The sequence below is a fragment of the Natator depressus genome, chromosome 2 (assembly GCF_965152275.1).
Source record: "Natator depressus isolate rNatDep1 chromosome 2, rNatDep2.hap1, whole genome shotgun sequence".
NCBI lineage: Eukaryota > Metazoa > Chordata > Testudines > Cheloniidae > Natator > Natator depressus.
In genome coordinates this window covers 172741197-172759759 of record NC_134235.1, presented here as the reverse complement: position 1 = coordinate 172759759, position 18563 = coordinate 172741197, and the positions used below count along the sequence as shown (strand labels likewise).

Sequence of the window (18563 nt, the reverse complement as noted above, 5' to 3'; positions counted from 1 at the left end):
ACAAGGGGCAGGGGAGGGAGGGTCACTGGTGGCGGACTCTCAGCCACTGCCTCTGCAAGCCCTGGAGAAAGGCAGCTGTGGGCTGGCACTTGTAGTGCCCAGGATGTGGGTCAGGCCCGCCCAGCTCAGCCCAAAGGTAAGACACAGAAGTAGAGCAGGGAGCTGCTTGCAAACCAGGTATTGCTCCCAGGTTCCTGAGTGCCAGGTGCCATCTTTGCAGAGAGCTCTCCCTACCTCAGCTGAAAGGCACTGACTATAGGGTAAATAAGAGCACAGGGGTAGTAATGGAAGAGCATCCCCTCAACTGAATCAGCCTCTTTGGCTTCTTTGAAAATGTCACCCTTAGTTCTTATCCTGTATTTAGAGGCTTCTTGGGAAGTTTAATGTGACATGTTATTGGCCTTGCAGTAAAAACACATTTGAGGGCAGCTCTCTGGCCTCTGAAATGATTTCAAGCACTGTATTGTATGATTAAGCAAAATGGCAAGTAGTGGGAAGCGCAGATGTGTCACACTTTCAATTGACACAAAGCTAGAAATACTAAAAAAAACCTCAATGATGGTGTTAGCATCAGCAAAATAGCAATAGAATATGGCATCGGGAAATCACTGATATTCACAAAAGCCAGGAAGAAATAAAGCAATTTGCAAAAGAAGCCAAAGACAGTGGAGCAGTAAAAAGCAGGTGTATTGTATGCAAAGATGCTGCTGCTGCTACTTTTGATAAGGCAATGCACCTGTGGTTTGCAAGAGAGATCAAAAGGCACTCCTATAAGTGGTGTGATGGCTACAGAAAAGGCAAAGTTACTCTTCCAAGAAATGTATCCAGACAAAGGTGAGGACCATTTTAAAGCAAGCATAGGGTGGCTCTGTCAGTTCAAAAATTGGCATGGAATGCGGCAGTTGGGGATGCAAGGAGAGTCTCTGACAGCTGACTCGAATGCCACTGGTGAATTTAAAAACACTTTCAAATAATTTATTGAACAGCATGAACTTACCCGGGACCAAGTGTTTAACTGCAACGAGACAGGCCTGTACTTGCGTCTGCTTCCAGACAAGACTCTGGCAGACAGTTCAGAAAAACAGGCGAAGAATTTCAAATCCAGTAAAGATCAAGTCACACTGATGGCTATTGCTAATGCAAGTGGGGAATCTCCATCTTTCACTGTGGTTCATTCACAAAAGTGCAAAACCTCACTGCTTTGCAAACCTCATTACGTCAACTCTACCTATCCATTATTACAGCTTGAATGGATAAAGGCATTTTCTCTGTCTGGTTTTTTAAACACTTTTTTCCACTTGTGAAAGATTACCTTACATCAAAATCTTTACCTATTTGAGCTCTGCTACTGATGGATAATGCTCCATCTCATCCTGCCATTGAAAAGCTATTGATGGAAGATGGAAGCATTCAGTGTTTGTTTTTGCCTCCAAACATCACAAGTCTCGTTCGGCCAATGGACCAAGGCGTTACGCACAACATGAAACGTTGATACAAGCGAAACCTCTTATGACGATTATTACTGGGATCAATGCAGTTTGAATCTTGCACAGATTTTCGTAAACAGCTGATAGTCAAAGATGCTGTCTACATGTGTGCTGAGTCCTGGAGTGAGATTGGCTCTGAGTCTCTGAGACACTCATGGAATGCACTTTGGCCCGGTATTGATAACACTGAACCAGGTAATTTGGAAAATAATGATCAGATGGAAATTAATCAAGTACATTTTTCTGAAGATTGACAGCTTTTGGATATCACTGTGGAGGAACAGGAGGAATGGCTAAACGCGGATAAATGTGGGAACGGATACCCTATTCTTGGCAACCATGAGATAATTGAATTGGTACGAGAAACAGCATAAGCGGACAGTGACATTGAAAATGATGGTGACAGGGAGGGGGAGAACATCAAGAAGATTCCACACATACAAGCAGAAGAGTGCTTCGCTACCTGTCTTCAATGGCTTGAATAACAGCCTGAAGCTACACCGATAAATCTAATGATGCTTCAAGAGCTACACACCTGGGCAGTCAAAAAGCCTGTTAGCAACCTCAGACAGAGTATCATGAAAGATTTTTTCAAGTCTACATAGTTTATCCTGTTGTACTTAAGCAGGAAAGTTAAGTTTGGATACTTTTTTTTGTACTTAATCATTGTAAAGACTAGTGCCGGTAAGTTTTGCTGGAGCATTTTTTTTAGTGCTATTGAATGGACATGTAAATCTGTGGGCTTTTGTGTTGGCATTTTTTTTATGGATGATGAACCACTAAAAAAGAAGCAAGAGAAATTACTTAAAAATGAAATCCAGTACTGTGTTAAACATAAAGTACTCATAAAAAAAAAAGGGAAAGTTTAAAAAATAAAGATTTGACAAGTTAAGGAAACTGTTTTTGTACGTTTCATTTAAATTAAGATAGTTAAAAGCAGCATTTTTCTTCTCCATAGCAAAGTTTCAAAGCTGTATGAAGTCAATGTTCAGATGTAAATTTTTGAAAGAACAACCATAACGTTTTGTTCAGAGTTACGAACATTTCAGAGTTACAAACAACCTCCATTCACGAGGTGTTCGTAACTCTGTGGTTCTACTGTAATATTAACTCAGTAGATGCCTGAGGATGGCAGCACCCTACCAAATTATGTCTTCTGGGCCTGGTTTCCATGGCCTTAAACTATGCAAAGTGAATACAAAGTGTGGGTAAGACTCTCCAAAATCAGAATGGTAGCAAGTGGCATCCACATTGCATTTAATTTTCAGAAGACGTAAATGAGCACAGCAAGGTGTGACGTAGTGAAGGATTAGGCCCTTTGTTCCTTCTCCATAATTTATTTTTCCCTGATGGATAATGAGAGTAAACATTAGCTCCTTCACTAGGATGGTATGGGGATAGGTGTTGTTGCTTCATGAGACAATGTGTCCATAAGGATCACCCTCAAAACTGATAGGATGCTTGTAGGGAAGAGACCATGAAGACTCAGTCATTCTCCTTGTTATTTTCTATTTTGGAAACCCCAATATTTCTTTGTGAGAAAAAAATCAACTCTTTGGCCAATTCCATTGTTTTGGGGCTAATTGATAAGCATTGCATCACTCCAAAAAAAGAGACAGAGGATGGAACTAAATATGCAGGTGTGAGGATTAATAACTCTGGAAAGCAAATATAAGAGTGATAAGGATTCCAGCATATTAGACAAACCATCACTCCGAGAGGGAAAACTCTCAGCCTGTCTCGCTGACATCTCTGCATGGATGTTCAGCATCTCACTCAGGCCCATCTTTCACTCGAACCTCTCTCTAGGACCCTGGATATGTCTAAATCTTGCATATTCTTTCTGCATAAGATATGGCCTTGCCTATCCATCCACACACCTAAAACTTTCATCCAGGCTATAATCATCTTGCATATTGATTTCTGAAACATCTTTTTCTCTGGTCTTTACAAATACAACCTTGCTCCACTGATATCCATTCAGAATGCTGCTGCAAAGATCATTTCCGTAAACCATCACTTTGACCATGTCATCCCTCTTTTTGCATTCCTCCCCTGGTTCCTTCTTCTGTATCATACATGAAAGGTGAACTACTTTTCTTCACTTGTAAGGCCCTTCATGGCCTATCCTCACCCTACCTGCCATCTGTCATTCAGTATTGAGATGTTGACTCCTGCCTCTGATAGGCGTATGATGTCAGCCTCCATCATGCACTTGTTAAATTTTCAAACGAACAACTTCATGCTTTCTCCCACGTTGCCGCTCCGACACTTGGGAAGAGCTCCCTCCTTAAAACTCTCCTTTGCCATGAAGCTTACAAAAAACTTGACAATGGTTAGGTTGCTGGTGTGCTGAAACCACTGCCTGTCACACTGACCAATATTCATAGATTCCAAGGCCAGAAGGGACCTTTGTGGTCATCTAGTCTGACCTCCAGTATTACACAGGCCATAGAACTTCCCTAAAGTAATTCCTAGACTATCTATTTTACAAAAACATCCAATCTTGATTTGAAAATTGTCAGTGATGAAGAACTCACCACGCCCCTTGATACATTGTTCCAGTGATTAATTACTCTCACTGTTGTTATCTCATTGTTTCCTTGTACTCCTCCCTAAGTCAGTCTATCTATCCATCTGTTATCTTTTTTCTTATACTTAATTTATATTAATTTTCTTATACTTAAATTATAAACTCTTTGGGTCAGGAACTGTCTTTTTGTTCTGTGTTTGCACAGCACCTAGTCCAATGGAGCCCCCAACCATGACTGGAATGCCTAGGTGTGACAAGAACACAAATAATAATAATAAAATCAACACCATATCAACTACGAAAATGAGGGGGAAACATGACTACATCTCAAACAAACCTCCTGTGTGAGTGAGAACAAATTAGATAGATTGATACCAAAGAAAAAAGCTTTTATTACTTAACGTAAGCGCAAAAAGGGGCATATGATTCCACAAAGAGAAGAATTTGCCAAGTGCTATAAGCAGCGGTCTGTGTTAACCAAAAAAGAAATTAGAGACAATGAAGAGGAGAAAAATCCTTTAGCCCTGACTAGTTCTTATAGAGTTTTATAGCTATTTTATGACTGCTAATGTTCTTTCTAAACATTTCATTTAGGCCTCAGTTCAATAAAGCCAAGCACATGTTCAACTTTAAGCACATGCGTGTTCTCCTGGCTTTGAGTTCAACATGTACTTACCTGCTTTGCTGCATTTGGACTTAAAAGAATTAACAAAATCAACATGGATCAAGAAAATCTTCCTTATTAAGAGTAAGAAGAAAAGAGGCTGAATTTTCAAGAATATTATTGGGTAGCTAACTGCCTTTCCTTCTCTGATGTCTTCCATCAAATATGCTTTGCACTTCCAACTGCCAGCTAAACAGAGTAACCTCTGAAAATGAGAAATAGATGGCCTAACTTTTTGACACTAATTGTTTAGCAATGAGATTTTCCTAGTCATCCTCATGATGACCATAACCATAACTTTGTCCACACCCTAACAGATAATCCACTACCAAACTGGTCAATACATCAGAAATTTAAAAATTGGCTGACAGGAGCTTATCTATATTTAGACTTTCTTTAACAAAATAAATGGTTCTAAAAATTCTGATTATGTCATTAACATACCAGTGTTAGAACAATGGAAAAAATATAAATGGGTAGCCAGCGGAAAAATACACATCTACTTGGGATTTGGAATTAGAAAAACCATCAGCGTTTTATGTTAATGGTAATTAGATATTTGTTTCTTGATTAAAAATAAAAAGGAAAAACAAAAATTCTGTTTATGATTTATGACAGGTCCACTGAAGATATACCCTTGGCAGAGTATATGTCATGTACGCCATATAAAACACACACAGAGACCAAAAAACGTGTAATTACCCATTTAGCCCTCTTAAAGGATAATAGCAGAACACTGTATAGTTTGTTCCCTAGCAAGTTCAAGAGCAATTGAATAATGGCAGAAAAAACAGGAGAGTATATGTTACCCATAAGTCTTTAATATCTTTATGTAAGGTAAATGCTTAAAAATGTGGTGCTATTTACTACTCTCTTTTCGAACATTTATATACCTTATTTGAACTTAATTGCTTTAAAACTGAAGAAAATAATCAAGGGCGTGTGAAACCATTCAATGTCTATACTGGCTAAAAACGTGCTTACTAGGGGTTTCATCCACAGCTGCATGGAGGGTGGTTTGAGGGGAGTGCCAGTGAATCTGTGACTATGCAGAGCCACCTGTCAAATCCATGGCTTATCATGTCCGGTTACTATTCTTTGGTGCAGATTTAGCCCTGCTGTCTGGCATATTTGAAGGGGTGAGTGTCACGGCGGAGCCAAGGCTTTGTCCACTTCCTGTCCACTCCCTGCCTATTATTATTTATTATTAGTAGTAAATAATTATATTATGATGGTACCCAAAGGCTTAGGGCCCCATTGTGATGGGTGCTATACAAACACAGAAAAGAACCAATCGCTGTCCGAAGGGTTTAAAAGCTAAAGATGGTGGGAGCTCATCTACTCGGACTTAACTCTGCACACCAGGAGCCAAGATCTAAATGCCTGTGCATTCAGTAAGAATATTTGCAGTAAAGCCTTCTAGTGATTCTCAATAATATTACAACTTGGGGATTAAACTGAAAAAAAAAATAAGGTCAACATTTTCAAATGGAAGTACTTAACATTAGACACAAAAAACCTTATTCAAGCATTTATTTAGATATATAAGTAAGTTTTAGGTGTCTATCATTAAGGTACTTCATTTTGACAATGTTGGCCTGCAGGTAATTGAAAATTTTAGTGAATGAATATTTTTCATAATGTCTTTTTGTGACAGTATTGATGTTGCCTATTTTCCTCTTGAGTCTACTAATTAATTGTATTTGTGGTTTATATATGTGCTTTTTTAGGTACGGCACAATGGACTTATCATGGAAATGGATCATCCAACAGTAGGGAAGATAGCTGTCCCAGGTTGGAATATTTAATTTTTCTTTCTAAATAGAACTTTTAAAAAAAAATGAAGTGATGTGTCCTGGCATTTCAGTCTTGTGAATGGATGTTTGACTGACAGTTGACACCTGTGCTCATGTTTGTTCTAGTAGCAGGGAAATGGGTATGTATGGGACGAGTTCATGTATTTTGTAGTTTGCTTCTCCTAAAATATGAACATGAATTTGATAGTGTTTGCAAACCCCCACTGTTAGAAATATAATCATTAAAGCACCTATATGAATATATTTTTGATTTAGGTTTACTCTGAGTATTGCGTAAACTCTGCTTTTAGGCCTTTTTTTTTGTAAAAACAAAACAAAAAAGGGTCCACTCATCCTGAAGCACGGTCTTTTGCTTGACAGAGGCTCTGCAATGAAAAAGTCTGGTTAGCTGTTCTTAACTTCTTTACCAAGGAGTTTCTGAGGTCTATAGGAGATGGAAAAAGTCCCTTTGTGTTTTTCCTAATTGAGACTGGACAAGCTATCATAGTTGGCCTAAGTCTTCCTCCACTGAGGTAAATGGTAAACTCTTATTGATTTCAATAGGAACAGTTAGGTCAATGCTGAGCACTCAAATCTTGCTGCTTCCGTACACCTTCCTTTCTCACAAATTTCCCTTTCCCCCCTCCATGAAGAGCATCTTTCAGCTTTATTTTTATAATGTCACCTCTTTATGTAAAAACTTTCAGTGCCAAATACCAGCCTCTGATACATGCATCCAATTCCCATCAATTTCAGCTCAGTTGCACACACATAGCTGTAGGAATAATTTGACCCATAAAGTTTTTCTTAAGTTGCACATCCTGGAGTCACACTGGGTTACAGAAAAGAGTTTTTTGAGAGGAATGAACCCCATATCATTTTATGTTTTCCTGCATGAATAATTTTTTTGTATACTTCATTTTTGGTCTTTGTCACACATTGTGTCCCACATTTGGACCTCACCGGATTGAGAAATTTGGGAGAAAATACTCTGATATGTTTCCACAATTCAAATGAGCATTTATGAAAATGTACCTCTTAATATTTTACTCTTCATGAAAAAAATTAAATCCCTTTTGTCTGTCTAAAATGAAAAGGCAAGCAAGGTTTTTGGTTTCAATTAAAAAAAAAAACAGGTAGAAAAGCCTTGCAGATGGCAACAGGAAAAGTGTGTAAATTTTCATGTTGCATGCAGTACATAATCTATCTCTGGGAAAGAAAATACTCCTTCAGGGGCAAAGTTAAACTGCAAGAAGAGAAAGGAGATGAAAGGAATGTTCTAATGTCTGTCAGCAGAGATAGAAAGCACTGGCAAGAAAGAAAGTTTTCACATAGGTAAGCTACAGCACTTCCCAAATCCTTAGGTTTTTTTTGACTTTATTAAAACTAAAAACTCGTGACAGTGCAGTGAAACTAAAATAAATCATCTTATTCTCTAATGGTTTGCCATTTAGATGGGCTTCTATGAAGGGCTTTTTGTATTAAAGCAGATGGCTGAAATGATCATTGGACAGTTGAGCAGGAAAAGCAGAATTACTTCCTATCTTGGCATGGAGCAGGGGAATGAGGGTAAACATAATGACACTGTATGGCTCTACCCATAACTTGGAAATGAAATTAAGAGCTTGATTACTGTTGGTGGTAGACCTTAGGAGCATCCTCCAATTACTAAGGTCAGAGATATATCTTTGGCTTGGAATGAAAACTGCACTAAAGCAACCTCCAGTAGGCAACTCCGTCCTCAATATCCATTAAAAAGTGTTTCTGAGACGTTTCCAGTGCAATTATATTCAACTGTTAGATAGAGACCACCTCCATTGTATGAGTGGTTTCTACCTGAAGCTGCTTAAGACAGTTTTCAATATAGATGTTGGACAATGAGTCTTATATTGCAAAAACATATATCCATAATAGTATTGGGGGAGGCTATCGGCCCTAGACCAAACTGGAGTGTTATCTCTGTTATCTCTGATCCACATCTAGACAAATTTTAGTAAATAAAATGGGTGAAGCAGACATCACACCTGAAGTTCTTGACTGATAGTCTTTTGTGTTGCTAAGCAAAGTTTTGAATGCAGCAATACACTTATTAGGAAGAAGTGAGTACTCATGCTAGAAGATTTTTATCATTGAATTTTGTGGCTGGCCTCTGTCTTTCTATTATATTGGGTTGAACCATATATATTGGGTTGAACCAACACCCTTATCCACACACCCCCACACTGTGGGTGAGTTCAAATACAGATCTGGGTCTTCATTTGAGGTGAAATCTTGGCTCCATTAAGTTAATAGGAATTTTGCCATTGAATTCAGTGAAGCCAGGATTTCACCTTTGAATTTTTTGATGTAGGCCAGGGGTTCTCAGACTTTTGTACTGGTATCCCCTTTCACATACCAAGCCTCTGAGTGCGCCCCCCCCTACATTAAAAATACTTTTTAATATATTTAACACCATTATAAATGCTGGAGGCAAAGCGGGGTTTGGGGTGAAGGCTGACAGCTCGCAACCCCCCATGTAATAACCTCGTGATCCCCTGAGGGGTCCCAACCCCCAATTTGAGAACCCCTGGTGTAGGCCCATCTCTTGATTTTAATTATCTTTTGAATATTGCTTATAGGGCTACTACATTTGGTTTTTCTTCCATTTAAAGTCAGGATTCTGAATGTTTCCTTCTTGTTGTAGTCCCCAGTTGAGATATACTGTATGCCAATGAGAGGTGGCAGGCATTAGTTCTCTATGTTTTCCCATGGTCTTTAGGTATTTAAGACTTAGAACAACACATCAGGTGTTGATGGGTTTTCGTGGTGGAGGAGGTAAATTGGTAGAAATCTATTTGTATTCACTTATGTTGCTTTTAGTCAAGAAATAACTTAATAGTTTGGTATTTTCTACTTCTTGACAGGTGGTAACATTACTATTTATTTAAAGACGTCTTTGTACATACATGCTACTGCTATTAGTAAAAGTATTGTTAAGATCTTCTTGTATAGATTTAGATATATATCTTAGATATAGAAGAAGGAAGCTCATTTGTTCTGACTGGAAAGATGGCTGTGCAGAAGGCTGTAAGAGAATTTTTAAAAAGATGAATAAAAATATGTGTGGTTCTTTGCAGGTTGATTGTTTTTACCTGGTCTTAATTAACATCTTCATTCAGCACTCAGCTACCACAGCCATAGATGCCATATACGCATCTAGTGAGATGGATGGATACACAGAGATCTGGAAGAGGAGTTAAATATGTTTAAGAAAATGAATGATCATTCTGAATGGAGAGCACTACAGACCCTTTGAGGACAGAAAAATAATGGAAGAGAGAGGTTAGCTATAAGGGAAAACCCAAATCTCACTGGATGGTACTGGGGCAGCCAAATTAAACTAGTGAACAAAGTTGAGGAAGCCTTGGAATCTGATTTAATCCTAAACTCTTCTGGTGAAGAACATCAATTCATTTGCCACCAAAGCAGCATTTTCTCTTGCTTTGTGTGGGCCACTGGGCAATGTATTTTTAATGGCTACATGGGGTATAATATACACCAACCCCTATTTGTTTTTATAGCATGAACTATTGTCCAAATCTGTCCAATTATGGTATATTTCATATATGACTTTGAAAGCCCAAATAACAACTTTCCCAACATCTGCATTATCCAAGATACAGTGTTGGCCTGTAAAAACTTGCCTTTTATCACTATTTTTTTAAAATAGTTAAAAAACAACAACAAAAACCTAAACCGGACAGACAGAAATGTATACAGTCCACTTTATTAACCTTTTAAGGTAGAAACACTCATGAGCATATCTGTTGGATGAGCTTGGCAGGTCAGCTGTCCAAGCCTGACACCATTGGTTTGAAATTGGAGTTTTCGGTCTCCTAGATGAGCTGCCTGTCAAGGTTGATGAGCCCTACTTTCCCAACAAGATTTATTTTAAGGTGGTCTTTATTTGCCTTGAACATCTTTGTTATAGGGCCTAAGTGGCATGGTCAAAATCTGGAAAGGTCAGTAGGGATTCATGCCAGGAAGGATCACAATTGTTGCCATGTTTGTGCTACAGATTCTCATAGAGACATTCACAGAAAAGAGTTGGCAATTGGATGTGGTCTTTGTGGATCTGGAGAAGGTGTGCAGTTGTGTACCAGGAGAATTAGTTGGGTGGAGTTTGCAACGGAGAAGCATGCCAGAAGGATATGTATGATGAAGTGAATACTGTAGTCAAACTAAATGGGGCTACAGTAGAGAATTTCCGGTAGACGCTGGCCTACAACAGGTTCAACACTGAGCCCCATTGTGTTTGGAGATATCATGGATGTGATAAGTGAGAGTATATGAGGAGGGGCGCCTTGAAACATGCTGTTTGCTGATGTAATGCTATATGTTTGAAACTTTGAACAGTGGCAACTTAGTTTTGAGTGGGCTGGAGTTAGAGTGAAGGGAAACAGTCCTATATCATGCATTCTGGCACAGTCTTCCTTCAGTGTCTTGAGATCATTTATATGCGTTTGAAGGATTGATCCAGACTCATTGCAGTATTCCTTTTTGGTGCAGACTCAGCCTCTGTGGGCTAACCAAGTCACCTTACCTATGGTTAATCTTTTCCATGAAACAGGACAAAAGCTCCTCCCACTTGAATCTGGGGCTATGTTCAGAGCATCTACACTGATTAGCCAACCTTCTATGTAGAACTATCCCTTTTTCCTGTATTTCTTCTCTTGTCATTGTGGATTACAAATATATTGTGTGAAAAGAAGAGAAGACTATTTTTGTTCATAATCAGCCTGTTCCTACTGTCCAATTCATTCATTGGTGTCATAGTCTAGGACTGGTTACATCACAGGTGCTTCCATGATACCAAATTGTTATATCACAGTTACGGGAAAATAATGGACATCTGGTTAAGGGACAGGATGGGGAGTCAGGAAATCTGGATTGTCTTCTTCTTTGTGCCACAGACGACTTTGGGTCAAAATAATAACATACTTCACGGGGGTGTTGTTGTGAGTCTTAATTTATTAACATTTGAAAAACATTTTGCTGTCTTCAGAAGGAAGGTGATACTGAAGTGTCAAGTGCTTTTTTGACTTATTTATTTTGCCCAGGAAAACAAGGCAGGATGATTATAAAGGAAGAAAACTGCGATGGGATTTCCTTGTATTGAATCAACTTGCCAGAAACCTCAGAATGTTGTATACTATGCCGTCTTCTTTTCAATCTTTTAGCGTTGGGAAAGGGGGGAAGGTTCAGTAGGACTAGATACATGGCAGAGACTGTTCATTGAAAAGTGTTGTCCTGCATTGAGGGATTTTGCAGGAAATTAAAGAAATCTGTGCTACAATACATTGTTTCCTGCAGCTAGGAGATCTCGCACTACAGGACCAACAACAAAATAAAACATCCCAGCAATTCTCTACAAGAACCCCTGCCTGAACTTCTGATCCTGTCTGCTTTTCATCACACATTCTTGGTGTGCTTTTGTGTGTGCGCGTGTGCATAGCTAATGTTGATTGAAAAATTTTAATTTCACTTCACTATTTATGGCACATTGGAGACAAACAGCTTCACTAGCATTACCGTTACCTCATTCACCTTTTTTAGTCATCGGCACGGACTGTTTATGTCTTTTACATTTGCAGAGCTGATTTCAATTTTGAGGAATTCAGTACCATTGCAGGAACTCCGCAGAAATGATGTATGTCATCTCACTTGGCTATCCACAAAATACTTTAAAAAAATCTTAAAATATATATATAAACAGTAGATTGGTACTGATTGCAAAACCAGAAATGAGGTAGTGGGGAAGGTAAGGAATATGTTCTGAGTTTGGGGATTATTCAGAAAAGTAAAGGATTTTTTTAAAAAAAATTTAATTTGGAATGTGATGGCATTTCTTTTAAAGTGAAGAATAAATAGCAAATCTCCTTACTCCTCCAGCATGTTTTCTTAGCATTTTATAAAGTGATCACACACACACACACACACACCCCCTACCCCTACCCCAATGGTAGAATGGCCTGTGCACCTTAATCAATGCACACACACACACACCTACCCCTACCCCTAATGGTAGAATGGCCTGTGCACCTTAATCAATGCTTCCCCACTTACTAGGGAAGAAGAAGTAAGCTGCCTCTTACCTAGGGTGACCAGATGTCCCGATTTTTATAGGGACAGTCCTGATTTTGGGGGCTTTTTCTTATATAGGTACCTATTACCTCCCACCGCATGTTCTGATTTTTTAAACTTGCTATCTGGTCACTCTACTCTTACCCATTGCTGTGACTTCCATCCTCGGGGGCCATCACACCTTTCCCTGAATCCAGATTGGCTGTGCATGCATCCTACGCATCACTATGGCATGGACTGGAACTAGGAATTTTGTGTTCTGCAGACAGCAGTTCTGTCAGCTGAGCCAGTAGTGAGTCTGCCCTTGTGTTAAGCTTGTCTCAGCTGGAAGTTGCTCTTTGCAAACCTTAGAGTTTTTACTGAAGTCTCTCTTTAGGTTATATGCATATGTGGCAGTCAAAGCAGTTATTTTATAGCACGTTTCTTTCTGCTTTTGAAGTCAAAATGACAGACGGATATTTTCTTAAAACAAAAGAGAGCACTCCCACCTACTCTGTATGATACAGTACTGAGTAAAATAAAACCTGTGAATGAGTGTAACTCTGCATATTATTTAGTCAGTGGTTTTATTTCTAAGGATGAAAAGATTTTCTTTATTTTTTTCTCCATCTTCAGTGAGTTACTATCTGGCTTTCTTTGTTTTACACTAGAAACTTTTCCAATGATACAAATAAACAAAAATATCACTTTTCTGCACTCAGTCATACATCTGAATCAAACAAAAGAAACGGAATTATTTAGGCAACCATTTTGTCTAAAGTGTTATCCTCTCACCAGAGGTAACATTTATTGCAGCTGTCATATGTGTCTCTGGAATTCAGTTTTATTTAGGAACAAAAACCATTATTTTTGTTGTTTTGCACAAAATAGTCCCTCACCTCTGCCTGTTCAAATAGCTCAGAAAGCATTTTCCTATCCCCTTCCTCTGTGACCAAGCACAGCCAGGTGCTCACACAGCACAGGGTGTGTGATTGTAAAGATATATATGTGTGCCTCGGGTGCATTGTAAAACAGCCAAATTACTTCAGCGCCCATAAATTGCAAGTATATCTTTATGATCTTTAATAATTATTGGATAAGAAAAGGAATCCACTGTCAATTCAAAAGTTTAGTTTAATTAAATGTCAGAATATGTTTTAAACATTTAGACAATTTTCCTTAATCCCTAGAACACTGGGATGACTGTACGAGTCCCCTTGCATGCTCCCACCACATGTCTTCCTAACAAACAAGCCCTTCCCCCATTTTCAAAAGGAGCTTTCCACAGCCCTATCCCAGGAGTGGAGTGAATGGCTGGATTTAAATTGTTAAAAGTGAGCATATTTTCATAGATGTTAAGTCCAGAAGTGACGATAAGATCACCTAGTCTGTCCTCTTGTATAGAATTTCATCCAGTTACCCGCTGCACTGGGCCCAATAACTTGTGTTTGACTAACACATAGCTTACAATAAGGCATCCGGTCTTGATTTGAAGACATACAGAGATGGGGAATCCACTACTTCCCTTGGTAGTTTGGCCCAATGGTTAATCCCTCTCACTGTTAAATATGGCTACAGCTACACAGCAGAAAACAAAACCCTACAGCAGTCAGTCTGAGAGCCTGGATCAATTGACTTGAGTTTGTGGGGTGTGTGTAGACATTTGGACTTGGGCTAGAGCCTGAGCTCTGAGACCCAGTGAGAGGGGAGGGCCTTAGAGCCTGGGTTCCAGCCCGAACTTGAACTTCTACACGTATTTTTGGCCCCATAGTGCAAGCCAAAGTCAGTTGAATCAGGCTCTGAGACTCACTGGCATGTTTGGTTGTTGGTTTTTTGTTTTTTTTTGCTTTGTAGACATACCCCAAGTGTGCCTTATTTCTAATTTGAATTTGTCTTGCTTTAACTTTCAGCAATTGGGTTTTGTATGCTTTTCTCCTCTGGATTAAAGAGTTCTTTAGTATGCAGTGTTTTCTCCCCATGAACAAAAGCACTTCTTACTCTTCTTGTCAAAAAGCAAGATAGATTGAGCTTTTTAAGTCCTTTGGTGTAAGTGTATGTGTGTTTGTAACTTATATAAAGTGCTCATTTTACTGATTAAATCTTTATATTTCATATAAAATGTGTGTGTGTGTATATTGTGACAAAGTTCCTGCTCTACTTTGGTGGATCTTGCGCTTATTGGCGGATTTGCTTGCCTTGGAGCTTCATGGCAGCCCTCAGCTTGGCCGTTTTTCTGAACCCACACTCCAGGTCGACTCCTTCTGTGTCTGACCAGGAGTTGGGAGGTTTGGGGGGAACCCGGGCCCACCCTCTACTCCGGGTTCCAGCCCAGGGCCCTGTGGAATGCAGCTGTCTAGAGTGCCTCCTGGAAGAGCTGTGTGACAGCTACAACTCCCTGGGCTACTTCCCCATGGCCTCCTCCCAACACCTTCTTTATCCTCACCATAGGACCTTCCTCCTGGTATCTGATAATGCTTGTACACCTCAGTCCTCCAACAGTCCACGTTCTCACTCTCAGCTCCTAGTGCCTCTTGCTCCCAGCTCCTCACACGCAGACCACAAACTGAAGTGAACTCCTTTTTAAAACCCAGGTGCCTTGATTAGCCTGCCTTAATTGATTCTAGCAGCTTCTTGATTGGCTGCAGGTGTTCTAATCAGCCTGTCTTAATTGTCTCCAGAAGGTTCCTGATTGTTCTGGAACCTTTCCTGTTACCTTACCCAGGGAAAAGGGACCTACTTAGCCTGGGGCTCATGTATCTGCCTTCTATTACTCTCCTATAGCCATCTGGCCTGACCCTGTCACAATATATACACACTTCCATACATATATTTTACACTTAATTGCAAAAAGTTATAGGAGTACAGAGTATCAATGGAGAGAGAGGTTTTTCCTATATAGAAGTTACATAATGGGGAGGTACAATATAAAGATTTGAGCAGCAAAATGAGCATGTTAGGAAGTCCACAGGAGAGGCATAAGAGGGACTAGCAGAGGTTGGAATCAGCGGCAAAGCAGTACAGTGTTCTTCACGCCATCTAGATGAATCTAAATAAACTTGATTTTAATTTTCTCTGACTTTTTATTCTCAGGTTGGAATCTGACTAAAAAGCATTAAAAGAACGACCAATTTCTTTTGTGTGTCTTAATTGACAGTACTGTTTCTCTTGATTAATTTTCCATTTTGGTCTTAATATTTTCCATTGACAGGCCTCTGTAGTGATTGGTTATATGTTTAGGTCTATCTCTGGATAGAATAATTTTAGAGACTTTTTTTTGAATGAAAGCTTTTTTGGCACCCTAATTTAAGGCTATTGAATCCAGTTTGTCATTCTGAGGTTATTATTTAAAATGTTAATAATTATACTTTGCCTTTTTGTATTTACTCTTGACTGGACAAGTCCACTAAACTAAGGTTATTTCTTTTCTTTCTGTATTTATCTTGAAAAGAATAAAAAAAGCAAGAAGACATTTTGGACTATGAGGTACCTCTCTATTTTTAAGGGGTCATAATTTAAGAACCTCTTGCTTACATCATCTCACATTTAATAGGTGGTGAGGAAGGATGTTCCAGTGTTTAGGGCACTGGCATAGCACTTGGCATACCTGGATCCAGTTCTTGCTGCACCACAGACTTTCTGTGTGACCATACACAAGTCACTTTGCTTCTCTATGCCTCAGTTCCCCATCTGGGGGATAATAGCAGTGACCTACCTCACAGAGATATTATGAGAATAAATTCATTAGATTGTGAGGCACTCAGATACTGCAATGATGGGTGATGTAACTACCTTAGACAGATAGAAAAATTCTTCTTCATCACCTAACCCGACCTACAGAATATCTGAAGACAACATTCCTTTATTTGTGGACAGGACTGGATTAATGCAGAGGCTTTAGAGGCTGCAGCCCAAGGCCTCGGGCTAAGGGGGGCCCTGCAAAAATAAATCCATAATTATATACAATTCAGTGGCTACCAACCCATTGATTACAATCGACTGGTCGATCCTGGAGCCTCTGCCAGTCGATTGCGATCTCCGGGCCGCTAAAAGTCCAGTGGTGCAACAGGGCTCAGGCAGGCTGCCTGCATGCCGTGGCCCCACACCGCTCCCAGAAGTGGCCGGCTGCTAGCACGTCTCTGCAGCCCCTGGGGGCGGGAGGTGGCTCCACATGCTGCCCCCAGCACCGTCCCCACAGCTCCCATTGGCCAGGAACTAGCCAATGAGAACTGTGGGGGTGGCACTTGCGGGCAGCTCATGGAGACACATTGTCCCCCTCCTCCCAGGGGCTCTCAGAGATGTGCCAGCACTGGCTTATTCCGGGAGTGGCGTGGGGCCATGGCATGCAGGCAGGCAGCCTGCCTGAGCCCTGCTGCGCTGCTGGCCAGGAGCCGCCTGTGGTAAGCACCTCCTGGCCAGAGCCTGCACCTCACGCCCCTTCCTGCACCCCAATCTCCTGGCCCAGGTCAGAATCCCCTCCTGCACCTAAACTCCCTCCCAGGTCCCGCACCCTGTCCTGCACCCCAACCCCTTGCCCCAGGTCAGAATCCCCTCCTGCACCAAACTCCCTCCCAGAGCCCACACCCCTCAACCTCTCTTGCACCCCAACACTCTGCACCAACCCAGATCTCCCTCCTGCACCCAAACTCCCCCGCGCCCACGAAACTAATATAACAGCTGTGCTAAGGTAAGAAGTAAGCTATTTTGAATTAACTTAACTATATTCTACATGTTTTAAGACTGAAATGTAACCACAGAATGGCTTTATGTTAATTAAAAGGCACATTTAGTATAGCACTAATAGCGTCGATGCCATAATGGTGATCATTTTGTTTTAAATTAGGAAAAAGGGGCCCCACAAAATCTAATAGCCTCGGGCCCACAGGAGAGTTAATCCGGCATGTTTGTGGATTTAGCAGAAATTGGTTGAATAGGGAAGAGGTGGGCAATATCAAGTATATAAATTAAGCTCAGATTTTGTCCTTAATTGTGGAGAAGCTATTACTTGTCCATACTTCTTTATGCCCTTCTTGTTGGTTATCCAAGTTATACATACTTAACTTTTGAAATCCTTCTTCCTAGTCAGTCAGTCAAAACTTCCGATCATTTTAGCTGTTCTTCCTTGTACTCCCCACAGCTTTTTTCTATTAATGTTGTGCCTGAAACTGAATCCCAGGTGTGGTTCCATCAGAGCAGAGTTAAGAAAGACTATTGTTGCCTAGCATGGTGATATTAGATGCTTCTGCATGCATGGTTAAAAATCTCATTGACCTGTGTTGCTGTCATGTTGCACTTCAAACTCACATTTAATTTGCTTTCCAGTGTCATCACAAAGTCTATGCCAATGTCACTATTTTCTGGACTTTTCTTTCCCATAAATATTTGTGTTTCAGATTATTTTTCCTTAGATGTGTATTTTTCTAATATGAATAGAAGAATAGATCATGTGCTCATGCTTCTAAGCTTTAGGTTGCTTTGTGTGGTCCAGTGAATTTTGATTATTTGATTTGATCAAGTTGTATGCATTCATTCTACCCACCCACCTATCAACTCCAAACCCAATGTTTTGTACTTATGCCCGCCCATCCATCCATCTATCCATCCAGTTTTGTACAGCACCTACCATTGTAATATCTGAGTGCCTCCTACATTCATTAGATTGACATAGAAAGGCCCATAACAGAATTCCTGGGGTCGTCAGCACTTCTCCTTTTTTGAGAATAGGAAGCTCTGCATTGTATAACTTTTAACTGTCATTTCTTTTGGGTTTTTTTGTGGGCTTTTAGGGAGTGCACAGGTGGTTGTTGTTGGAGTCAATGTGGAACAAGGGTGTGGAGGGATTTGGAGTGGTGAGAGATAGCGGTGGGGGATGGTAGTATGAAAGTTAGGATAAAGGGAGAGAGGTTGGGGCTAGAAGAGACAGTGAAGAGAACACAGAGGGATAAATACTGTTTTCTCTCACCCTACTCTTTATGTTAAAGGGT

General features: G+C 40.1%; 1 protein-coding gene across 3 annotated transcripts in view; it reads left to right on the top strand.

Moving 5' to 3' along the window:
• Window positions 1–18563, top strand: part of SUGCT (succinyl-CoA:glutarate-CoA transferase) — a 478648-nt gene that overhangs the window by 410190 nt on the left and 49895 nt on the right. For all 3 annotated transcript variants that reach the window (XM_074943248.1, XM_074943246.1, XM_074943249.1), the window contains one exon: window positions 6415–6478. In XM_074943248.1, the coding sequence (XP_074799349.1) occupies window positions 6415–6478 (64 nt within the window). The remainder of the gene's footprint in view (window positions 1–6414; window positions 6479–18563) is intronic.